General features: G+C 44.6%; 1 protein-coding gene across 4 annotated transcripts; it reads left to right on the top strand.

Annotated features, from left to right (window-relative positions):
• The first annotated feature begins 1938 nt into the window (after positions 1 to 1938).
• LOC129829597 (LHFPL tetraspan subfamily member 4 protein-like) lies at positions 1939 to 21388 on the top strand. Of its 4 annotated transcripts, none has more exons than XM_055891379.1 (5): positions 1939 to 3118; positions 6318 to 6389; positions 14185 to 14424; positions 15191 to 15207; positions 15481 to 21388. In XM_055891379.1, the coding sequence occupies exons 1-5, from the start codon at positions 2713 to 2715 to the stop codon at positions 15538 to 15540; spliced, it is 795 nt and encodes a 264-aa protein (XP_055747354.1). In that variant the 5' UTR covers positions 1939 to 2712; the 3' UTR covers positions 15541 to 21388. The 4 variants fall into 4 exon arrangements, with proteins under 4 accessions (XP_055747354.1, XP_055747353.1, XP_055747356.1 ...); XM_055891378.1 differs by having other exon boundaries at positions 15191 to 15219; XM_055891381.1 differs by lacking the exon at positions 6318 to 6389.
• The last annotated feature ends 5397 nt before the right edge of the window (positions 21389 to 26785 follow it).

Below are 26785 nucleotides of genomic sequence, written 5' to 3'. Positions count from 1 at the left end.
ATATTAACACATATTAACACTAACACAAACACATTAACACATATTAACACTAACACAAACATATTAACACTAACATATACATATTATTTAACACTAACACTAGACAGAAACCTGAGCACAACATACAGATATACACTCTGTGGCAAGTGGGTGTTGCAGTTGCATCTCTCGGTGCATGCTGAGCACAGAAATAGTAACAGCCTCTGTGAAGGCTGAATGTATCCCACCACTATGTGTCTGAATGCTGAATGCATCCCACCACTGTATGTGTCTGTGAAGGCTGAAGGCGTCCCACCACTGTATGTGTCTGTGAAGGCTAAAGCCATCCCACCACTGTATGTGTCTGTGAAGGCTGAAGGTGTCCCACCACTGTATGTGTCTGTGAAGGCTGAAGGCGTCCTACCACTGTATGTGTCTGTGAAGGCTGAAGCCATCCCACCACTGTATGTGTCTGTGAAGGCTGAAGGCGTCCCACCACTGTATGTGTCTGTGAAGGCTGAAGGCGTCCCACCACTGTATGTGTCTGTGAAGGCTAAAGCCATCCCACCACTGTATGTGTCTGTGAAGGCTGAAGGCGTCCCACCACTGTATGTGTCTGTGAAGGCTAAAGGCATCCCACCACTGTATGTATCTGTGAAGGCTGAAAGTATCCCACTACTGTAGGCTGAAGGCATCCCACCACTGAATGTGTATGTGAAGGCTGGAGGCTGAAGGCATCCCACCACTGTATGTATCTGTGAAAGCTGAAGGCACCCCAACAGCGTATGTATATGTGAAGGCTGAAGGCACCCCACCACTGTATGTATCTGTGAAGGCTGAAGGCACCCCACCACTGAATGTGTCTGTGAAGGCTGAAGGTATCCCACTACTGTATGTGTCTGTGAAAGCTGAAGGCTGAAGGCATCCCACCACTGTATGTATCTGTGAAGGCTGAAAGCTGAAGGCATCCCACCACTGTATGTATCCTGTCCTTATGTCAACTGCTGCACTGCATGCCTCTCTCAAACTGTCTGTGCTGCATCACACTGGAAACTCCCCTGCTATTCCCCAGTGTGTTTGTGTGTGTGGTGTGTGTCAAATCAAATCAAAGTTTAGTGTGTGTGTGAGAGAGAGAGAATGAGAGAGTGTCTGTGTGCATGTGTATGTATAGCCTCTCTCTCTCTCTCTGTGTGTGTGTGTGTGTGTGTGTGTGTATGTCAGACAACATGGTGGGGGTGCAGTGGAGCTCCATTGGCCTGTCCTGTTTGTTTGTTAAACCATGTGGATAAAACGTGTGTGCAGTCTCAGGTGGAAGCCTCTGACCGATTTGAGACGTTCTAGGCTTTTCCTAATGCACTGTTCATTCTGATCCTCCTGTGATTCTCTTATCAACATATCTGAAGCATGCCTCCATTCGTAAAACAACATGTAGGCCTACTGAGGCATGACCTCTTGTCCTAGATATTCATGGAAACGGCAGTGCCAGATGAATTTTCCTTAATAGCTTTGAGAGGAGAAACCAGCCCAACAACAACTGCTCCCAGGGCACCGAGGATGTGGATCTCGATTAAGGCAGCCCCCCCAACCACTCTGATTCAGTGGTTGGGTTAAATGACACATTTCAGTTGAATGCATTCAGTTGTACAACTGACTAGGTTATCCCCCTTTCCCATCTCCCTAACAATACTTAACAAGATTCAAACAACATATTAAATCCAACCACTTCCCATTCTACTTGCTGATGGACACCTGACAATGGATCGTCTTGATTACCATCAGTAGAAAAATACATATTTTGCCTTCTGTAGTCCGGCCTATGACTAATCAAAAATTGTCAACCTAAACCTGAAATAAAATACAATTACGCTTCTTTCCACATACAAACAACCGTTACAATTATATTAAATTAATAAGTAGGATTGGGGAATGTTTTCATGCAAATCCATATATTGTGCACGCGCCGTCATCAACAGTGCTCAGCATCTTCTGAGAGCTGCGCGAGGGAGAGAGGAGGAAGAGGGGGAGAGACGGGGAGAAGGCGCAAGACAAACGGGGGAAATCACAATAATGGAGTGGCGGCGGAAGAGGTTGGTTTCGCGAGCTCGGACTCTTCATATTTGACATTTTCATTTTCTGTAAATTGGATCTACATTCTGTCTTAACGGGCTGTGCGCCGATATCTCCAGTAGCCTAGCTCACCTAGCTCACCTAGCTCAAGAAGCCCTCCACGGCTGCAGCAAATGCTACACGCAAACGGGGCATCCACCACTGGCACTAGGCAACGGTTTATCAATTCTGGTGGGCTTGAGTTAGAATACTAAAGGACATATTTTGAAGGTAGCATTGGTTGAGTAGATTACAAAACCATTGACCGTTTTACTGTGAAATATTGTATTTTGGACTCCACTTGTTTTTTCCAAAAAGGAAATGTTAAGCATTATAAATTATGAATTAACAGTGTATCTATTCGTGTCTCTTTTCAACAATGTGTAACCATGTAGGTTCGCAGGTTGAATGTACAATGTTTTGTTAAATTAAAATAAAGGCTAGTTAATAATAATAACAACCACAATAATAATAATAAATCAACGTCTTTGAAATGGATTTCTTCTGAATAGCTACATTGCTACCAAATTACAAGCACACCTTTGGCAACTCGTGGAAACAACCAGAGACGAGCAAAAACTGTGAGTGAGTCACTGAAATAAACTTAAGAAACCTATAGTGGAAAACATGTTGCCTTCACAAGAAGCCGCCAAGATTTACCATGACAACTACATGCGGAACTCCCGTGCCATCGGAGTACTCTGGGCGATATTCACCATATGCTTTGCCATCATCAACGTGGTTGTCTTCATTCAGCCTTACTGGATCGGGGACAGCGTGAGCACGCCGCAGGTGGGTTACTTCGGTTTGTTTCACCAGTGCGTTGGGAGTGGACCGCCCAACCGAGAGCTCGACTGCACGGGCAGCTTTATTGAGTTCAGCTCCATCCCCTCCGGTGCCTTCAAAGCGGCCTCGTTCTTTGTACTGCTGTCCATGATTCTGATTCTGGGCTGCATCGCCTGTATGGCGCTCTTCTTCTTCTGCAACACCGCCAGCGTCTACAAGACCTGTGCCTGGATGCAGCTCCTATGTGGTATGTATAAAACCAGTTACACAATCTTGTTCCAGCGCATTTAATCACAGACATTCATGCAGGCACTGATTTAATTTAAGGAAATATCATTGCCTGATGATAAACTGCCCCTGCACTTGGATATTTATGACATTTTCGTTGCGTTCTAAAGAGGATTATCGGTATCTGCAGATAAGATGTAGGCTATGTTTGATTCATTCATCAATTCAATCAGTTAGATGGTGTTGTAGTGCCAAATCTCCAGGTGATTGTGGGGGATTTGGGTTGATGAGATTACAATGTGTTAATGTGTTTTGAAATTATATCTGGGGATATGATTTTTACTGGTATGTCCAGTCCAGATGACTGCAAACACATGGATCTGCAACACTGGTTACATGTTACATGCAAACAACCTTGTCAAAACATGCTGCTTGTACTGTTACTATTGCTAAGGATGTTGGGTTGGACCTAGAGGCAGGTTAGATTCACCTCGCCACAAAAACATGTTTTTACTTCACATTTCTACACAGATTCCAGGCTCAGCTGGCTTACTGGCAGTGGAAGTCTTCTCATCATGTAGAATCCGTCTGTGGTACCATTGTCTCTCAGTCATGAGTCATGGAGCTGTGGGAGGAAGACAGATATCCTATAGGCTGCCACAATCACCCACATTGAGCTCATGAGATTGCAGATGAAGCATTCATTTGCTCAACAAATCAATCTCAAAAACAGGCAACACACAACAAAAGGCCTCCTTGTGTTGGGGTGGATGTATTCCTTCAACTAGAACCTAACCACACAGAGAGCTGCCCTTCTGATAAATAGAAGGAAAAAAACAAAATGAGTTCTCATTTTCCGGGATATGAAAATTGGGCGTGTCTATTTGGAACTAAATTCACTCACTCCCACTAAGATCTATACGTCTAGGAGCTTCCAGGGCAGGTGTAACTTGATCAATGAGATGTGGGAGTAAGATTACCACAACAGTCAGCAAACGGAGGGAAGAAAAATATCAGCAGTTTATTCACTTTCTACTGTCGTTATCTTTATCTGCCCACTCTCCTTTCTAATCCGCAGAGTCAGTTTCACAGGTTGGAGGAACGATCAATCAGCAAGAAACAGAGTTTCCATGACATACTCTTTCCTCTTAGGATGCCGGAACACTGTATGCACTCTTATGAAATGAGACAAAAAAAACATGCATGAAGATATCAATGCTGGTATTCACAAAGCAAGTGCACACACCTGGGTCTATTTATCTGCCCATCTCTGTGTTTGCGATTGAGTCCCTTTCCCAGTTGCTGATGGATCAACTTCATTTCGGTACAGGCCTTGTGATGAGGCTGCCTTGTGTACAGGTGAGAGGCCTGATGGTGTTGGCTATGAGAGGTGTTGGCTATGAGAGGCCTGATACTGTTTGCTATGGGAGGCCTGATACTGTTTGCTATGGGAGGCCTGATACTGTTTGCTATGGGAGGCCTGATACTGTTTGCTATGGGAGGCCTGATGGTGTTGGCTTTGTGAGGCCTGATACAGTTGGCTATGGGAGGCCTGATACAGTTGGCTATGAGAGGCTTGATAGTGTTTGCTATGAGAGGCCTGACAGTGTTGGCTTTGGGTGGCCTGACAGTGTTGGCTTTGGGAGGCCTGGCAGTGTTGGCTTTGGGAGGCCTGGCAGTGTTGGCTTTGGGAGGCCTGATGGTGTTGGCTATGGGAGGCCTGATGGTGTTGGCTATGGGAGGTCTGATAGTGTTGGCTATGGGAGGCCTGATGGTGTTGGCTATGGGAGGCCTGATGGTGTTGGCTATGGGAGGTCTGATAGTGTTGGCTATGGGAGGCCTGATGGTGTTGGCTATGAGAGCCCTCATAGTGTTGGCTATGAGAGGCCTGATCATGTTGACTATGGGCCTAATGCTCTCTCACTACTGAGGAGATGCTAGTTTAATAAGCTGCTGTATCCTGAGCCGTGGCAGTGTGTGGTGCCAACAGCGGGCTGGAGCTGGGCAGAGGACTAAGAGGACCACCTGCTCCTCCCAGTTTCCATGGGGACTACCATCATACCCCATGATTCTCCTCCCAGTGTCCATGGGGACTACCATCATACCCCATGATTCTCCTCCCAGTGTCCATAGGGCTACCATCATACCCCATGATTCTCCTCCCAGTGTCCATAGGGCTACTGTCATACCCCATGATTCTCCTCCCAGTGTCCATAGGGACTACCATCATACCCCATGATTCTCCTCCCAGTGTCCATAGGGCTACCATCATACCCCATGATTCTCCTCCCAGTGTCCATGGGGACTACCATCATACCCCATGATTCTCCTCCCAGTGTCCATAGGGCTACCGTCATACCCCATGATTCTACTCCCAGTGTCCATAGGGCTACCATCATACCCCATGATTCTACTCCCAGTGTCCATAGGGCTACCATCATACCTCATGATTCTCCTCCCAGTGTCCATGGGGACTACCATCATACCCCATGATTCTCCTCCCAGTGTCCATGGGGACTACCATCATACCCCATGATTCTCCTCCCAGTGTCCATAGGGCTACCGTCATACCCCATGATTCTACTCCCAGTGTCCATAGGGCTACCATCATACCCCATGATTCTCCTCCCAGTGTCCATGGGGACTACCATCATACCCCATGATTCTCCTCCTAGTGTCCATGGGGACTACCATCATACCCCATGATTCTCCTCCCAGTTTCCATGGGGACTACCATCATACCCCATGATTCTCCTCCCAGTGTCCATGGGGACTACCGTCATACCCCATGATTCTCCTCCCAGTGTCCATAGGGCTACCATCATACCCCATGATTCTCCTCCCAGTGTCCATAGGGCTACCATCATACCCCATGATTCTCCTCCCAGTGTCCATGGGGACTACCATCATACCCCATGATTCTCCTCCCAGTGTCCATGGGGACTACCGTCATACCCCATGATTCTCCTCCCAGTTTCCATGGGGACTACCATCATACCCCATGATTCTCCTCCCAGTGTCCATGGGGACTACCATCATACCCCATGATTCTCCTCCCAGTGTCCATGGGGACTACCATCATACCCCATGATTCTCCTCCCAGTGTCCATAGGGCTACCATCATACCCCATGATTCTCCTCTTTAGTCAGGAGAGGTCAATGTTGTACTATTTATACAAAATCATAAACTGTACTGTTCTCCCATTCTCCCTTTGCAGCTACATCATGGACAGAGAAGTTAGATGACAAGACAGAACATAATGACGCAGCTTTTCTTTCTCTCTTTCTCAGTGAGTTGATATGACATGATCTCTGCACTGTTTGTCCTGCTCCACTCTCGCTCTCCTAGCAGTGCTTCTAGAACAGCAGAGCCGGCGACCGCTCCCTTAAGTCTTTTCACTGGTGCCCTGCAACTGTGTTAGACGGCAGCAGGAGAAATCACACATTCCATTCCAAACACATCGAGAGAGGGATGGAGAGCATACTGACAGAAATAGAAACAGACAGTCATAGGGCCATGAAAGTGTAGTAAAACATTTGTGTAGTAGAAATGTTATTTCTACTACAGTACATAATTACAAAAGAATAGCCTGATTTCTATGGGCCGGTGGTTTCTAACTCTATTCCCCATCTCCCACATGTCCTCCATCAACTCATCTCTCCACTGATTTCCTGACCCTGTTTCTCTAAAAAATTAAACTCTGCTCGGTGTACTACTAGCTATTCATGTAGCAGCATACCATATGCCCGTTCAGTTACCTCGGGGTTTTACTACTGTTTCTGGCACTGAACAAGGTCCCGAAACTGACATCTAAGGCCATGATACACTGGCAATTCATTGAGGTAATATTTATGAGAAATGTTGCTGGCAACGGAGTGGGGTGAGACACTGTAGCAATGATGAGCAATGAGCACATGGACATGAATAATAGATTTCATATGAAGAAGCACATATCAATTCCCCTATTTATTTACTAATCTACTATAGCTTGTTGTTGCCAGTTGACTGACACATCTGTACTGAAATTTATCAGCTAACAAACAAGCAACAAAGAGGTGTTGCCGCTGCCCTGGGCATCCACTCAACCTACTGCCAGTCAAGTCAATGGCAACGCAGACATAAAGATAACTAGATTTAGAAAACGTTTTACACAATCTAATCTAGGAAGTATAAATGGTATTCATCAAGCTAGCCAGCTAGTTAAATATACAAAAACAATCTAAAACTAAATGTAAAATCTACATGGCTAGCTATCTAGCGAATTAGCCTGTTTGTCCCATTGACTTAGCATAGGTTGCGGCTAGCATGCTAATAGATTAACATGCGCACCACCACGGATATTTTCGGCAGTAAATAACATTTTACTGCAGTGGGCTAAATCAGGATCACAAAGAGTGATTATTGTTAGACGTATACAAGGGATAAGGTGGGAGTAAAGCACACTGTGTGCTAGCTTAGCCGTCTAGTCCTGAGGAGTTCTCTGGGACACAACAGACGGCAGGCGGGGTCGACACCGTGTGCTAGCTAACTAGCAAGTTAGCACACAGAGTCGCTAACTAGCGTTCATATATAGGAACCAATGGGGTGCTCGAGGGGTCGTTCATGCAGGAACCAATGGGATTCTCGAGGAGGGATTGTTCGTGAAGTAACCAATGGGATGCTTTAGGGGGGGTGTTCCTGAAGATGCAGGAATACCCACATGCAGGAACGCCACGAATTGTGGGCTGCAGTTGCACACTATTGACCATTGCTGGCAACATTGCTCAGCAATATTGCCTCTCAAAGTTGCCAATATATCATGGCCTTCAGAGAGAGAAGAGAAAAGGAAGCAGCAGTTTCTACAGGACGTGTATTTTATTGATCACACAAGGCCTGACAATAGACAGGGGATTATCAAACTTTAAGGCGAAGATGGCAGAGCTGTGAAAATAGCTTAATGTTTGGGTTGAACTCTAATCAGATAGAAAACAAGTCCAAGTCGACACAATGGAGAATGGAACAGAATGAAACTAAATGTGGATCAGCTTTCACATACCCTGGATGAGAGGAGAAGCTCTGAACCAACATAGCTTGCTGTACAATGGGATTCCCTTCACCCGTGGACCCTTTCTTCACAGACAAGAGCTGTAGGCTCCCAAGGGGTGTGTGTTTGAGAATGGCGCTGTGACACTGCGTTAGCAACATGGCCCACGTGTATCTCCTGTTCCGCCTGTTCCTCTCTCTCCCGCTCTCTCTCTTTCTCTCCCCATCTATCTCTTTTTCTTATCCTCTCTCTTGCTGTCTTTCAATTTCAATTTAAGGGCTCTATTAGCATGGGAAACATATGTTTACATTGGCAAAGCAAGTGAAGTAGATAATAAACAAAGTGAAATAAAGAATAAAACAATTAAAAGTAAGCATTACACTCACAGAAGTTCCAAAATAATAAACACATTTCAAATGTCATATGTGCTAATAGTTAAAGTGCAAAAGGGAAAATAAATACTCGTTGCTCTTTTCTTGTGGCAACAGGTCAACCAGTCTTGCTGCTGTGAAGGTATTTCACCCCAATAAGTATAGGAGTTTCTCAAAATGTGATTTGTTTTCTAATTCTTTGTGGGTCTGTGTAATCTGAGGAAATGTGTGTTTCTAATATGGTCATACATTTGGCAGGAGGTTTGGAAGTGCAGCTCAGTTTCCACCTCATTTTGTGGGCAGTGTGCACATAGCCCGTCTTCTCTTGAGAGCCAAGTCTGCCTACGGCGGTGTGTTTGTGTTTGTGAACAGAGCCACAGCACCAGCTTGCTTAGGGGACTCTTCTCCACGTTCATCTCTCTTTAGCTGATGGTTTTGTTATGGAAGGTTTGCTCTGTATAAGTGCATGCAGGTGAAAGTGTTTTCCATAAGGTTGCAAAGGGAGGTGTTGTAAGAGTGGGTTTACATAGAAATAAAGAGGAGAGTTTATGCCAGGGGATAACATTTAAATTTGAGTCATTTAGCAGACACTCTTATCCAGAGCATTTTACAATGCATTTAGAAATGATTCATACCCCTCAACACACAATACCCCATAATGACAAAGTGAAAACATGTTTTTAGAAATGTTAGCATATTTATTGAAAATGAAATACAGAAATATCTCATATCTCACCCCTGAGTCAATACCTGTTAGAATCACCTTTGGCAGTGATTACAGTTGTGAATCTTTCTGGGTAAGTCTCTAAGAGCTTTGCACATCTGGATTGTTCAAGACTTGCACATTATTCTTAAACAAATTATACAAGCCATTTTAAAGTCTTGCCATTTGATTTTCAAGTTGATTTAAGTCCAAACTAGCTCATTTACTTAACATTCAAATCACTCAACATTTCCCAGGGAGGCTGGGAAGACCACGTAGGCCGGGGAGACCAGCGGGCCATGGAGGCTGGGGGGGGGGGGGGGGGGGGGGCTGAGGAGGCCAGAGTGGTCGGGGGGGCTGGGGAGGCCAGAGTGGCTGGGGAGGCCAGGGAGCCAGGCTTGGGAGCCAGAGACCCTTGTAACACACCAAGCCCTTGTAACACACCAAGCCCTAGTAACACACCAGGCCCTAGTAACACACCAAGCTCTAGAAACACACCAAGCCCTAGTAACACACCAAGCCCCCAAAACACACCATGTCCTAGTAACACACCAAGCCCCCAAAACACACCATGTCCTAGTAACACACCATTTCCTAGTAACACACCAAGCCCAAGAAACACACCAAGCACTAGTAACACACCAAACCCTAGCAACACACCAAGCCCCCAAAACACACCATGTCCTAGTAACACACCAAGCCCCCAAAACACACCATGTCCTAGTAACACACCAGCCCTATAAACACACCATGTCCTAGTAACACACCAAGCCCTAGTAACACACCAAGCCCCCAAAACACACCATGTACTAGAAACACATGAAGCCCTGGCAACACACCAAGCCCTAGAAACACACCAAGCCCTAGAAACACACCAAGCGCTAGAAACACACCAAGCCCTAGTAACACACCAAGCCCTAGAAACACACCAAGTCCTAGTAACACACCAAGTCCTAGTAACACGCCAAGCCCTAGAAACACACCAAGCCCTAGAAACACACCACGCCCTAGAAACACACCAAGCCCTAGAAACACACCAAGCCCTAGAAACACACCAAGCCCTAGAAACACACCAAGTCCTAGTAACACACAAAGTCCTAGTAACACGCCAAGCCCTAGAAACACATGAAGCCCTAGAAACACACCAAGCCCTAGTAACACACCATGTACTAGAAACACATGAAGCCCTAGAAACACACCAAGCCCTAGTAACACACCATGTACTAGAAACACATGACGCCCTATAAACACACCAAGCCCTAGTAACACACCATGTACTAGAAACACATGAAGCCCTAGAAACACACCAAGCCCTAGTAACACACCAAGCCCTGGCAACACACCAAGCCCTAGCAACACACCAAGCCCTAGAAACACACCAAGCCCTAGTAACACACCATGTACTAGAAACACATGAAGCCCTAGAAACACACCAAGCCCTAGTAACACACCAAGCCCTGGCAACACACCAAGCCCTAGCAACACACCAAGCCCTAGAAACACACCAAGCCCTAGTAACACACCATGTACTAGAAACACATGCAGCCCTAGAAACACACCAAGCCTTGGGTAAAACACCAAGCCCTAGTAACACACCAAGCCCTGGCAACACACCAAGCCCTAGCAACACACCAAGCCCTGGAAACACACCAAGCCCTAGTAACACACCAAGCCCTAGAAACACACCAAGCCCTAGTAACACACCATGTACTAGACACACAATAAGCCCTAGTAACACACCAAGCCCTAGTAACACACCAAGCCCTGGCAACACACCAAGCCCTAGCAACACACCAATCCCTGGAAACACACCAAGCCCTAGTTACACACCATGTACTAGAAACACACCAAGCCCTAGTAACACACCAAGCCCTAGTAACACACCAAGCCCTGGCAACACACCAAGCCCTAGCAACACACCAAGCCCTAGAAACACACCAAGCCCTAGTAACACACCATGTACTAGAAACACACCAAGCCCTAGTAACACACCAAGCCCTAGTAACACACCAAGCCCTAGTAACACACCATGTACTAGAAACACACCAAGCCCTAGTAACACACCAAGCCCTGGAAACACACCAAGCCCTAGTAACACACCAAGCCCTAGTAACACACCAAGCCCTAGTAACACACCAAGCCCTAGTAACACACCAAGCCCTAGTAACACAACAGCATCAGAGAAAAAGGGTATCGTTTCACCTCAATGGCATCCTCTCTACAGGCAACAAATGACTGTTATCCAAACATGTTGGGAAAAGAAGAGCCCTTGAGGATGCACACCGGGAGAGGGGAGGGGGTGTAAATTAGAATATCTATTATAGTCAAAATTTAGGACAGGCTTGTCTACATTTAGCAAAGTTATTATTGGAGAGTTTCAGTCGTGTGTCTTTTCATCTCACTGTCTGTTTGTCTTTCTGTGCATTTGTCTGCGGTTGCATAATGCCATCTTTATCAACCAGAATTTTCCATTGATGGATGAGCTGTTTGGTAATTTTATTTAACTAGGCAAGTGAGTTAAGAACAAATTCTTATTCACAATGACGGCCTACCTCGGTCAAACCCAGACGACACTGGGCCAATTGTGCGCCACCCTATGGGACTCCCAATCACAGCCAGATTTGATGCAGCCTGGATTCAAACCAGGTACTGCAGTGACGCCTCTTGCACTGAGATGCAGTGTCTTAGACCACTGCGCCACTCGGGAGCTAATGACGGGAGGCCGTGTGTTTGGTAATGATGGGAGGCCCAGTGTTTGGTAATGACGGGAGGCCGTGTGTTTGGTAATGATGGGAGGCCGTGTGTTTGGTAATGACGGGAGGCCCAGTGTTTGGTAATGACGGGAGGCCGTGTGTTTGGTAATGATGGGAGGCCGTGTGTTTGGTAATGACGGGAGGTCCAGTGTTTGGTAATGACGGGAGGCCCAGTGTTTGGTAATGACGGGAGGCCGTGTGTTTGGTAATGACGGGAGGCCGTGTGTTTGGTAATGATGGGAGGCCGTGTGTTTGGTAATGATGGGAGGCCGTGTGTTTGGTAATGATGGGAGGCCATGTGTTTGGTAATGACGGGAGGCCGTGTGTTTGGTAATGATGGGAGGCCCAGTGTTTGGCTCTGCTCAGCAGTATTGTGCATATGGGAGGATGTGTGTTTGGTAATGATGGGAGGCCTAGTGTTTGGCTCTGCTCAGCAGTATTGTGCATATGGGAGGAAGTGTGTTTGGTAATGATGGGAGGCCTAGTGTTTGGTAATGACGGGAGGCCCAGTGTTTGGCTCTGCTCAGCAGTATTGTGCATATGGGAGGATGTGTGTTTGGTAATGATGGGAGGCCTAGTGTTTGGTAATGACGGGAGGCCGTGTGTTTGGTAATGACGGGAGGCCTAGTGTTTGGTAATGATGGGAGGCCCAGTGTTTGGCTCTGCTCAGCAGTATTGTGCATATGGGAGGTCCAGTGTTTGGCTCTGCTCAGCAGTATTGTGCATATGGGAGGCTGTCTTACAGGCGCACTACTATGACATCAGCAGAGAGATTGGAGTGAGCTCAGCAGTGGAAGCAGCAGCAAGGCAGGGGCGGGCGATTCAGGGACTGAGGGATAGGAGAATGAGAGAGAGGTGGGGACTCAGAGAGACACAGAGGCCCAGAGCTGAAAGATAAGAAGCAGTAGTAACATCAGCAGAAAATATTCTGTTCCACCCCTACCAACTCCCTGAGAGCCAGGAACAGGGATCTTATTTACTCTCTCACTCAAGGAATAGTGACTCAGGACTTCATAATGTCAAGGCTTATGTCTTATTTTCTGACGACTCATCCTGAATCCGCTGCTCTATCGATAGGAGCATACATTCAGTCTAAATCTGTTTTCTTAGAAGTCATTTGCGTGACATCAAAATAACGGGCGTTGTACAACACAGATTAATCAGCGATTGGATTGTCTCTAACAAATCTAACCAATCATAGTTTTGAATCTGATAACGTCATCGGTTTCTGGGACCAATCAGAATGGTCAGAATGTGTTCGGATTCTAGAAGTCGTCAGGGAAGGAGGCAAATCCAGAATCATGGTGGAGAAGAAATGTTAGTGGGCTTGGCATTTGGCTGGAGCGATGTGGATGGTCATGTCTCCACCATGTCTCCACCTCCACCATGTCTCCACCATGTCCCCACCATGTCCCCACCATGTTTCCATCATGTCTCCACCATGTCTCCACCATGTCCCCACCGTCTCCACCATGTCCCCACCATGTCTCCACCATGTTTCCATCATGTCTCCACCATGTCTCCACCATGTCCCCACTGTCTCCACCATGTCTCCACCTCCACCATGTCTCCACCATGTCTCCACCGTCTCCACCATGTCTCCACCGTCTCCACCATGTCTCCACTGTCTCCACCATGTCTCCACCATGTCCCCACCATGTTTCCATCATGTCTCCACCATGTCTCCACCATGTCCCCACCATGTCCCCACCATGTTTCCATCATGTCTCCACCATGTCTCCACCATGTCCCCACCGTCTCCACCATGTCCCCACCATGTCTCCACCATGTTTCCATCATGTCTCCACCTCCACCATGTCCCCACTGTCTCCACCATGTCTCCACCTCCACCATGTCTCCACCATGTCTCCACCATGTCTCCACCGTCTCCACCATGTCTCCACCATCTCCACCATGTCTCCACCGTCTCCACCATGTCTCCACCATGTCCCCACCATGTCCCCACCATGTTTCCATCATGTCTCCACCGTCTCCACCATGTCTCCACCATGTCTCTACTATGTCTCCACCATGTCTGTCATAAAACATTTATTGCAATTACAGTTGCATTTTGTTTTCCAACACCCATTGCCTACACTGTATTTGTACTTGCTGTGACTGGCCTTTTGATTTCAATTATAGAATAAAGTTTAACTTACCTTCATTTGAATCATGCATCTTTGTTTTTCATAGACTCTCTCCAACGTACTCTCTCTCTCTTCTGTCTCCCCCAGCTGTATGCTTGGTGTTGGGCTGTATAATCTTTCCGAACGGCTGGGATGCAGAGGTGGTGCGGGACCTGTGTGGGGAGGAGACGGGGAAGTATACGCTGGGTAACTGCTCTGTCCGCTGGGCTTACATCCTGGCTATTATGGGCATCCTGGACGCCCTGATCCTGTCCTTCCTGGCCTTCGTTTTGGGGAACAGACAGAACGACATGTTCCTGAAGGAACTCAAGGCTGACAACAATAAAGGTAAGGGATGGTTTAGACCAAGTCTATATGTGAAATGGCTCTCTTTTCTCTATACATTGGTTTCTGGTCAAAAGCAGTGCACTCAGGAATATGGTGTCATTTCAGACGCACACAAGCAATCACCAAAACCCATCTATAATTAATCAACAATAGATGGACGGTGATTTCCAAAGTCAGATGTGTTTTCCTCTATATAGACAAGAGATAGATTGCACAATCGGCCCTCGTAGTTGGCATATTTTCGTAACGATAAAATAGGATCTGGTATTGTAATTCAGTTAGTGTAGCCTATTGCACTCACCATGGAACTGCATGAAAGAGGTTAGGAATGTCCACCAAAGTCTGTTCTCACTGTTTGCACAGGATTGCATCAGACTGGATCGCTGTCCATATTGACTGATCAGAACAGGGAGATTTTCAATCAGGGGACTTTTGAAGAGACTGACGTCAGAACGTTGTTAGAAGTCTTCTAACTCATTCTTACAGAAATGTAATAGACCCCTCATGATGTTGTCAACTGTCAGATCAGAGGATTACATCGTTTGGTTGGAAAATAGGATTTCTTTGTACCATACTCTCTATAGTGGTTTCCATGGTTACTCACCAGATTCCAGTGGGATATAGCCTTCCCTGCCGTGTCTCTCTCACCGCTCATCTGATTAACCTTGCACTAACTCACTGAGATATTATACCATGTGTAATATTTTTGAGTTCTGTACAATTAATTACATCCTGCATACAATAATATTTGACTTTGTTCTTGCAGATTTCGCTGTGTCCAGGGTAAGTGACTTTGTAAGTGAACAGTTAACAGTGTCATGACTTTGTGCACCGTGGTCTGTGGTTGTTGTGCAGGGCTGTTTTGTAGTGTTGTTGAGGCATCCTTGGCAGTGTTTATCTCTATGGATAAGTGTTTTAGCCCCGTTACTCCCATCTTGTACAATATATGTTTGTCAGAATAAGCTACAAGCACTGTCTCGTTGTTTATTGTAAAAGGTTTATATATAATGTGTATTATTTCAATATCCTGCTGCGATACTTTTTTCTTGCCTTTAGATTGAGGTCCGGGACAGAAGACGCGACCCAAGGTATGTTGCAGTCCAGAGGTTCCACTGAGGAGCGCCTTGCCTTGGATGACCCCCCTCTGAGCGGATCCTTGCCTTGGGTGACCCCCCTCTGAGCGGATCCTTGCCTTGGGTGACCCCCCTCTGAGCGGATCCTTGCCTTGGATGACCCCCCTCTGAGCGGATCCTTGCCTTGGATGACCCCCCTCTGAGCGGATCCTTGCCTTGGATGACCCCCCTCTGAGCGGATCCTTGCCTTGGGTGACCCCCCTCTGAGCGGATCCTTGCCTTGGATGACCCCCCTCTGAGCGGATCCTTGCCTTGGATGACCCCCCTCTTAGAGGATCCCTGCTTTGATTGACCCCCCTCTTAGAGGATCCCTGCTTTGATTGACCCCCTTCTTAGAGGATTGCTGCCTTGGTTGACCCCCCTCTGAGGGGATCCTTGCCTTGGATGACACCCCTCTCCTCTACTCCCTCTCATCCAGTCATCAGGCTAATATCCAACCTGGCTCCATGCGCAGACCACATGTACAGCATTCTGTAATATAAAACTGGGAGAAACTATATTTTACATAGTATTATGTTGTAAAGTGCATTACAACTACTTTTAAAAAAAGAGACAATATTTGTAAATAAAATGTGTCCAAATGGAACTATACTTTGCAGCTTTACAGAAATAGACCTCTCTGGGAATTTAGATACTGTACATACAAGGCAATGTATATATTTGGAACGGTACAATGAGCATCAAACCCTTCAATGGAAATGTTGTTCAGTGTATTTCTATCCTTTGCATAATGATTTGAGTACGAAAGTAGAATAAAGCAGAACAAAACAAATATTTGGTAAACATTTAATAGATCCCATAAAACTGAAGCGTTTGGAGTGTTTTTTAAGGTATTTACTGTCAAGCAATTAAAAGTAGAGAATATTTTCTGAAATGATTCATCTGAAACAGGGTAGGCTAAAGAAATGATTCATCTGAAACAGGTTAGACTAAAGAAATGATTCATCTGAAACAGGATATACTTAAGAAACAGGGTAGACTAAATAAATGATTCACCTGAAACAGGGTAGGCTAAAGAAATGATTCACCTGAAACAGGGTAAGCTAAATAAATGATTCACCTGAAACAGAGTACCGTAGACTAAATAAATGATTCACCTGAAACAGGGTAGTGTAATAAATTATTAACCTGAAACAGGGTAGACTAAATAAATGATTCACCTGAAACAGGGTAGACTAAATACATGATTCACCTGAAACAGGGTAGTGTAATAAATGATTAACCTGAAACACGGTAGACTACATAAATGATTCATCTGAAACAGGGTAAGCTAAAGAAATGATCTGGTACACTAGATACGGTAGATGTCAGGAAAACATATTTGAGATATTAGTCCTATCAGAAGGAAGCCCTGTATGCTGCATTCCCCTCAGGTCCCTCAGCACCGAGATACTGGGGCCACAGGTCTCCACGTCTCCACCACACCATCCTAACAGGCTTTCTACTGCACATTGCAGTGACCAACACGCACTGGGCCTGTGTGGATTTAACCTGTTAACCCCACAATGGGGAAAGAATACTGGTAAAAATCATCATCTATGTAGAGGCAGAATTTCTACCAACTTAAAAAAAAAATGGCATCTAGTGAAGAACTACACGTGTACTTGTTCATAATCCTTGCTACACTGGACAGAGTTGTTGTAAATTGAGAAGCTAAATGCCTATGTTAATAGGTGGCAGCCAATTCTCAGGAAGCTGCACTGTAGGGGAGAGTGGGGTATGTCATGCCACCCCTTGTTTCTAGGAAACCATACACAAAATAAATCATGTTACTAAATATGTAGGAAGTCTGTGAAGGAAGAAACCACATGGAAAAAGTGGTAAGCAAGTTAGGTCCCCCCCAAAAAACTGATTTTCACAAAGTCAAATGTATTGTCTTACAGGTTTCATGATGCATGTATCTAAGCCAAAGTAGATCATTTTAAGACTGTTTTATACATCAGTTGGGGTCTAAAGAAGCTACAATATGTGGTCCTATATTTAGCATGAAAGTGCTAGCAATGTGAGCCAATATAGTAAAAAGTGTTGCTTTGGGATACACTGTTCCATTTTACCAGGGGCAAGTTGAGCGAATACAAATGATGATTACATTTTGTAAGTTTTATGCATAATATGCATAGTATTTTGAAGACACTTCATATTCATGTGATTTTCAAATGATGAAAAATGCCTTCATCAGTTGGGTTCGGACACCTTTAGGCTACAATTGAAGTGTTTTCTTCTCAGGCGTAATGCAAGGCGTATGAGGTTACACCAGGGTCTGAGCCTATGTTAAAAGTGCTTTAAAAAGTACCAAGTGTCGTACCAAGAAATATGTCCCTATGCTTACCCTGTTCCTATGCTCTATTTACGCCATACCCGGGGTAAGTTTACAATTGGCTCATTCATCCCCCTCCTCTCCCCTGTAACTATTCCCCAGGTCGTTGCTGCAAATGAGAATGTGTTCTCAGTCAACTTACCTGGTAAAATAACGGTAAAATAAAATAAAATAAAAAAAATAAAGTTGTGCCAAGAGAACACTGTTTTAGGACAAACTATGTTTTCAAAATTATTATGGTTACGTGAATTCTGATTATGTCACAACATCCGGAAATATATGCATATATCTTTATTAGAAAGAAAACTATATTTAATTTGACGTAGTGATGCTAAATGTAAAAAATGCTCAACATACCCCGCTCTCCCCTACTGTAAGACACTGTACACTAAATCAAACACTACTCTTACTCCAGAATAGAGCGTTGGGTCTGATCGGACAAAACATTGCTTTTGTAAATATCTGTTTCTCTCCTTTGTGTTGTTATTTTGAGAGCTTGACAACTTGTTATACCTTAACTTAATGAGCACACTACCGTACCTACAGATGGGTTACACAACCATAGATGGGTTACACAACCATAGATGTGTTACATAACCATAGATGGGTTACATAACCATAGATGGGTTACATAACCAACAACTCTTTTTTTCTTCTGGCTCCAAAGTAAGGTTGAGCTCTGAGTGCTGTCTTTGCCCCATCACTCAACTCAGTGGGAGGCCTCTTTGAATTACAGTCAATTAACAGAGTCAAGGACAACAGTGGGCTTCAACACAAGCACACATAAAGAAACACTGGAATATAAAGTCACTGGCCAGTTTATTAAGTACAACCATCTAGTACCGGGTCGGACCCCCCCTTTGGTTCCAGAATGGCCTGAATTCTTGGGGGCATTCTACATGGTGTCAGAAGCATTCCACAGGGATGTTTGTCCATGCTGACGCGATGGCATCACGCAGTTGCTGCGGATTGGACGGCGATATGTTAATTCCATCTCATACCAAGGATATTCTGCTCTATTGGGTGGAGGTCGGGGGCCTGACCATGTTCCAGGTCATGTTTTTCCACTCCTCAATTGTCCAGTGTTAGTGATCACGTGCCAAATGGAGCCGCTTCTTCTTGTTTTCAGCTGATAGGAGTGGAACCCTATCAGTGACAAGGATCGACGAGACAAGGATCGACGAGTTGGGCATTTTGAGATGACGCTCTGCACACCACTGTTGTACTGCACCGTTATTTGTCTGTTTGTGGCCCGCATGTTAGCTTGCACCATTCTTGCCATTCTCCTTCGACCTCTCATCAACGAGCTGTTTTCTCCAACAGGACTGCCGCTGACTAGATGTTCTTTTTTTATCGCTACTATTCTTGGTAAACCCTAGACACTGTCATGCATGAAAAGCCCAGGAGTGCGGTCATTTCTTATATACAGGATCCGGTGCGCCTGGCACCGATGATCATACCACATTCAAAGTTGCTTAAGTCACTAGTTTTACCCATTCTAACGTTCAATTGAACAGTACCTGAATGCCTCGATGCCTGGCTACCTGCTTTATATAACAAGCCACGACAACGTGACTCACTGTCTGTAGGTGCAGTCCATTTTCGTGAAAAGGGTGGTGTATCTAATAGACTGGCCGGTGAGTGTATATTACAGATATATCATTTCAACCCCAAAAATTATTATGAGATTTTAGATATGTTTGTACTTTTTTATATATATCTTACCAACAAAAATGTTGACAAAATATGTTGCTATCATCTGAAAAATGTATTCATGACAATCTGTGGATTTGTTGTATATTGAACTATAATACTGTATACCAGTGGTTCCCAAACTTTTTATAGTCCCGTACCCCTTCAAACATTCAACCTCCAGCTGCGTACCCCCTCTAGCACCAGGATCAGCACACTCTCAAATGTTGGTTTTTGCCATCATTGTAAGCCTGCCACACACACACTATACGATACATTTATTAAACATAAGAATGAGTGTGAGTTTTTGTCACAACCCGGATCGTGGGAAGTGACAATGAGCTCTTATAAGACCAGGGCACAAATAATAATATAATAACAATCAATAATTTTTCCTCTTTATTTAACCATCTTACATATAAAACCTTATTTGTTCATTGAAAATTGTGAATAACTCACCACAGGTTAATTGGAAGGGTGTGTTTGAAAGGATGCACACAACTCTGCAATGTTGGGTTGTATTGGAGAGAGTCTCAGTCTTAAATCATTTTCCACACACAGTCTGTGTCTGTATTTAGTTTTCATGCTAGTGAGGGCCGAGAATCCACTCTCACATAGGTACGTGGTTGCAAAGGGCATCTTTGTCTTAACAGTGTGATTTGGCAAGGCAGGGATCTCTGAGCGCAGCCCAATCCATTTAATTTACAAAGAACGGCTTGTTGCAATTTTGATGAGGCTCTCTTGTTCAGATATGGGTAAGTGAACTGGAGGCAGGGCATGAAAGGGATAACGAATCCAGTTGTTTGTGTCATTTGTTTCGGGAAAGTACATGCGTAATTGCACACCCAACTCACTCAGGTGCTTCGCTATATCATATTTGACGTTGTCCGTAAGCTTGAGTTCTCTCTCACCCAGATAGGCCAGTCGTGTGAGAAACTCATCATCATGCAAGCGGTCAGACTAGTGAAAATTATGGTCAGTAAAGAACTTTAAGCTCGTTTCTCAACTCAAAAAAACGTGTCAATACTTTGCCCCTTGATAACCAGGGCACTTCTGTATGTTGTAAAAGCGTTACATGGTCGCTGCCCATTGCATAATGTAGAAAACAAAGTTAACAATTTTCACTGTAATGTCCAAAACGTCTTTCAATCTGTCAGGTGTTCTCTTGGCAGCAAGAGCTTCTTGGTGGATGCTGCAGTGTACCCAAGTGCTTGCACGTGCATTACCACTCCACTATGTCTCCCTGTCATGGGCCATCAGTACAGATACCAACATGAGCAGCAGCTACGTCCTGCGAAAGAGTAGCGGTTAATGTGATTGGAAGTTCATTATTTGACTAGGCTACCTGTATTTGATATTGTGTTGTTATTTTGCTGAACACTAGATGGTTTAATGTTATTTTTGGCAGTGAAACAAGGCTACTCAGGTGAGAAATAAACCACCCAGATGTATAACCCTGTTGGAAAATAAATGTGAATCACATTTCTATTTGGCGTTCCCCCAACGGCATTGGGTACCCCCGTTTGGGAATACCTGACTGTATACAATATTGTTGAGATTTTCTGCTGACATTTTAGTTGTCTGTGTTATGGAATGAAGCAGTAATGTATTGTGAGATTTTCACTGAAAGTGTAATGATAATCATTCAGTCTCTCACTTTGTAAAATGTCTTAAACCTACAAAGGCTAAATGAATTGGTAAGAGTGCTGGTTCAACAACTACAATAAAACAACAACAATAACAGTATCAACTAATCAAGTAACATTTTACCATTGTTTAATGTGTGTCCAAAGACATAAACGTGTCAACATTATGTACCATTTTCTGACTGTGTTGACGTTTATTGAGGATTCTCTGAAATGTTCAAGTCAAATGTGTGAATATACAGGTAACTGCCATAATAAAGAAAAGGCCAACAAAGTGTATTTATAGGAGTTGAGCCACCACGAGCCGCCAGAACAGGACTAGATTTGATGTGTTCTAAGTGTCTGGAACTCTACTGGAAAGATTCGACACCATTCTTTCATGAGAAATTCCATTGTCTAATGTTTGTTGATGGTGGTGGAAAATGCTGTCTCAGGCGCCTCTCTAGAATCTCCCATAAGTGACTGAGACACACACGCACGCGCGCACACACGGACACGCACGCACGCACACACACTAGTACACAAACACACCCTTTAAACCCCTTATGCTTCTTTGAGATTCTTCTTAAAAAGTCAGAGAGCTCTTCTTCTAGCCATGGTAGCCCAAATAATGGGCAACTGGGTATTTTTATAAAAGACCCTAAGCATGATTGGATGTACACTGAATAAAAATATAAATGCAACATACAACAATTTCAAAGATATACTGAGTTACAGTTTATTAGGAAATCAGCAAATTTAAATAAATGCATTAGGCCCAATCTATAGATTTCACATACCTGAGACAGATATGCATCTGTTGGTCACAGATACCTTTAAAAAAGTAGGGGTGTGGATCAGAAAACCAGTCAGTATCTGGTGTGACCACCATTTGCCTCATGCAGCATGATACATCTCCTTCGCATAGAGTTGATCAAGCTGTTGTTTCTGGCCTGTGGAATGTTGTCCCACTCTTCTTGAATGGCTATGCGAAGTTGCTGGATATTGGCGGGAACTGGAACACGCTGTCGTACACATTGATCCAGAGCATTCCAAACATGCTCGATGGGTGACATGTCTTGTAAGTATGCAGGCCATGGAAGAACTAGGACATTTTCAGCTTCCAGGAATTATGTACAGATCCTTTCGACCTGGGGCCGTGCATTATCATGCTGAAACATGAAGTGATGGCTGTGTGATGAAGACCTTTAAACAGGTCAATATTCTCAAGGCCACGGGGCCAGACAGATTACCAGGATGTGTACTCAAGAGGATGCACGGAACAACTGGCAAGTGTCTTCCCTGACATTTTCAACCTCTCCCTGACTGAGTCTGTCATATCTACATGTTTCAAGCAGACCACAATAGTCCCTGTGCCCAAGGAAGCAAAGGCAACCTGCCTAAATGACTACTGCCCCGTAGCACTCACATCGGTAGCCATGAAGTGTTTTGAAAGGCTGGTCATGGCTCACATCATCACCATCATCCCGGAAACCCTAGACCCACTCCAATTCGTATACCGCCCCAACAGATCCACAGATGATGCATTCTCAATCGCATTCCACACTGCTCTTTCCCACCTGGACAAAAGGAAAACCTATGTGAGAATGCTATTCATTGACTACAGCTCAGCATTCAACACCATAGTGCCCACAAAGCTCATCACTAAGCTAAGGATCCTGGGACTAAACACCTCCCTCTGCAACTAGACTTCCTGACGGGTACCCTCAGGTGGTAGGGGTAGGCAACAACATAACACTGGGGCCCCTCAGGGGTGAGTGCTTAGTCCCCTCCTGTACTCCCTGTTCACCCATGACTGCATGGCCAAGCACGACTCAAACACCATCATTAAGTTTGTTGATGACAAAACAGTGATCACCGACAACGATGAGACAGCCTATAGGGAGGAGGTCAGAGACCTGGCAGTGTAGTACCAGGCCAACAACCTCTCCCTCAATGTGAGCAAGAAAAAAGGAACTGATTGTGAACTACAGGAAAAGGAGGGCCGAACAATCCCCCATTAACACCGGTGGGGCTCTAGTGGAGCGGATCGAGAGCTTCAAGTTCCTTGGTGTCCAGATCACCAACAAACTATCATGGTCCAAATACACCAAGACAGTCGTGATGAGGGCACGACAACACCTTTTCTCCCTCAGGAGACTGAAAAGATTTGGCATGTGTTCTATAGCTGCACCATCGAGAGCATCCTGACCGGTTGCCAAGTCTAGGTCCAAAAGGCTCCTTAACAGCTTCTACCCCCAATCCATAAGACTGCTGAACAATTAATCAAATGGCCACTCAGACTATTTACAACATTGACATCAGCAAACCGCTCACCCACACAACGCCATCTGCCCGGTACAGTTTAAATCGGGATTAATCTGTGAAGACCACACTTCTCCAGTGTACCAGTGGCCATCGAAGGTGAACATTTGCCCACTGAAGACGGTTACGACGCGGAACTGCAGTCAGGTCAAGACCCTGGTGAAATTGATGAACACACAGATGGGCTTCCCTTAGACAGTTTCTGACAGTTTGTGCAGAAATTCTTTGGTTGTGCAAATCTGGTCTCAGACCATCCCGCAGGTGATGAAGATGGATGTAGAGGTCCTGGGCTGCCGTGGTTACAGGTGGTCTGCGATTGTGAGGCTGGTTGGACGTACTGCCAAATTCTCTAAAATGACGTTGGAGGCGGCTTATGGTAGAGAAGTGAACATTCAATTCTCTGGCAACAGCTCTGGTGGACATTCCTGTAGACAGCATGCCAATTGTATGCTCCCTCAAAACTTTAGACATATGTGGCATGAAAGAACTGCACATTTTAGAGGGGCCTTTTAATGTCCCCATCACAAGATGCACCTGCTTATTTTACTAGGCAAGTCAGTTAAGAACAAATTCTTATTTTCAATGATGGCCTAGGAACAGTGGGTTAACTGCCTTGTTCAGGGGCAGAACGACAGATTTTTACCTTGTCAGCTCGGGGATTCGATCTTCCAACATTGTCCAATGCTCTAACCACTAGGCTACCTGCCACTGTGTAATGATTATGCTGTTTAATCAGCTTCTTGATATGCCACACCTGTCAGGTGGATGGATAATCTTGCTAAAGAAGAAATGCTCACTAACAGGGATGCAAAGAAATGTGTGCAATTTTTTGATGTTGAGAAATAAGCTTTTTCTGCAAATTGCACATTTCTGAGATATTTTATTTCAGCTCATGAAACATGGGACCAACACTTCACATGTCGCATTTCTATTTTTGATCAGTATAAATCACTTAATTAAATGAGGAACCACGCCTGTGTGGAAGCAGCTGCTTTCAACATACTTTTCATCACTCATTTACTCAAGTATTTCCTTTATTTTGGGCAGTTACCTGTAGATCAAATTCATCATCTGTGTTAGACAGGGACAGTGTTAGACAGGGACAGTGTATAGAGCAGCCTGTGCCACTCCAACAGGAAGTGAGTCACCAAGGAGGATGTAAAGGCCATGGAGAAGTGCGGCAATAGGAAGAAAGCCTCATAAATGCTCACTCTGTCACATCAGTTTGCGCTTCAATGTGTGGTCGTTTCTTTCACCTCCTCCAATCAATATTGGCAATTACACACAAGAAGAGCTATGTTTTAAAGGAATGCAGGTTTGGACCAGATTGACATTCCATTAGAATGACAAACAGGTAGATTATCATAACCAAAGCGTAAATTACAAAAAGATGGAAGCAGAGGAATTGTAGTTACAGTTAAAACTCGTTTTTCAACCACTCCACAAATGTCTTGTTAACAAACCATAGTTTTGGCAAGTCGGTTAGGACATCTACTTTGTGCATGACACAAGTAATTTATCCAACAATTGTTTACAGACAGATTATTTAACTTCTAATTCACTGTATCACAATTCCACTGGGTCAGAAGTTTACATTCACTAAGTTGACTGTGCCTTTAAACAGGTTGGAAAATTCCAGAAAATGATGTCATGGCTTTAGAAGCTTCTGATAGGTTAATTGACATCATTTGAGTCAATTGGAGGTGTACCTGTGGATGTATTTCAAGGCCTACCTTCAAACTCAGTGCCTCTTTGCTTGACATCATGGGAAAATCAAAAGAAATCAGCCAAGACTTAAGAAAATAATTGTAGACCTCCACAAGTCTGGTTCATCCTTGGGAGCAATTTCCAAACGCCTGAAGGTACCACATTCATCTGTACAAACAATAGTATGCAAGTATAAACACCATGGGACCACGCAGCTGTCATACCGCTCAGGGAGGAGACGCGTTCTGTCTCCTAGAGATGAACGTACTTTGGTGCGAAAAGTGCAAATCAATCCCAGAACAACAGCAAAGGACCTTGTGAAGATGCTGGAGGAAACATGTACAGAAGTATCTATATCCACAGTAAAATTAGCCCTATATTGACATAACCTGAAAGGCCGCTCAGCAAGGAAGAAGCCACTGCTCCAAAACCGCCAAACAAAAGCCAGACTATGGTTTGCAACTGCACATGGGGACAAAGATTGTACTTTTTGGAGAAATGTCCACTCGTCTGATGAAACAAAAATAGAATTGTTTGGCCATAATGACCATCGTTATGTTTCGAGGAAAAAGGGGGAGGCTTGCAAGCCGAAGAACCACATCCCAACCGTGAAGCACGGGGGTGGAAGCATCATGTTGGGGGGTGCTTTGCTGCAGGAGGGACTGGTGCACATCACAAAATACATGGCATCATGAGGCAGGAAAATTATGTGGAGATATTGAAGCAACATCTCAAGACATCAGTCAGGAAGTTAAAGCTTGGTGGAAAATGCGTCTTCCAAATGGACAATGACCCCAAGCATACTTCCAAAGTTGTGGCAAAATGGCTTAAGGTCAGCAAAGTCAAGGTATTGGAGTGGCCATCACAAAGCCCTGGCCTCAATCCTATAGAAAATTTGTGGGCAGACCTGAAAAAGCGTTTGCGAGCAAGGAGGCCTACAATCCTGACTCAGTTACACCAGCTCTGTCAGGAGGAATGGGCCAAAATTCACCCAACTTATTGTGGGAAGCTTGTGGAAGGCTCCCCGAAACGTTTGACCCAAGTTAAACAATTTAAAGGCAATGCTACCAAATACGAATTGAGAGTATGTAAACTTCTGACCCACTGGGAATGTGATGAAAGAAATAAAATCTGAAATAAATAATTCTAATATTATAGGGATAGGAGGACCAAGGCGCCTCGTTATATAAATACTTTCTTCTTATTTATTTAACGAAAGGAAGAACACTAAACACACTATCAAAATAACAAACGAACGTAACGCTATATAATCAATAAGTACAGACACAGGCAACTTACACATAGACAATAACCCACGAAATACCCAACGGAATATGGCTGCCTAAATATGGTTCCCAATCAGAGACAACAATAAACAGCTGCCACTAATTGAGAACCAATCTAGGCAACTATAGACATACAAACACCTAGACAAGCAAACACCCCATAAACCAACAAAACCCCTAGACAAGACAAGAACACATACATCCCCCATGTCACACCCTGACCTAAACAAAATAATAAAGAAAACAAAGATAACTAAGGTCAGGGCGTGACAGGAA

The sequence above is a fragment of the Salvelinus fontinalis genome, chromosome 31 (genome assembly GCF_029448725.1).
Source record: "Salvelinus fontinalis isolate EN_2023a chromosome 31, ASM2944872v1, whole genome shotgun sequence".
Classification (NCBI taxonomy): Eukaryota; Metazoa; Chordata; class Actinopteri; order Salmoniformes; family Salmonidae; genus Salvelinus; species Salvelinus fontinalis.
This window is presented reverse-complemented; position numbering and strand designations above follow the sequence as displayed.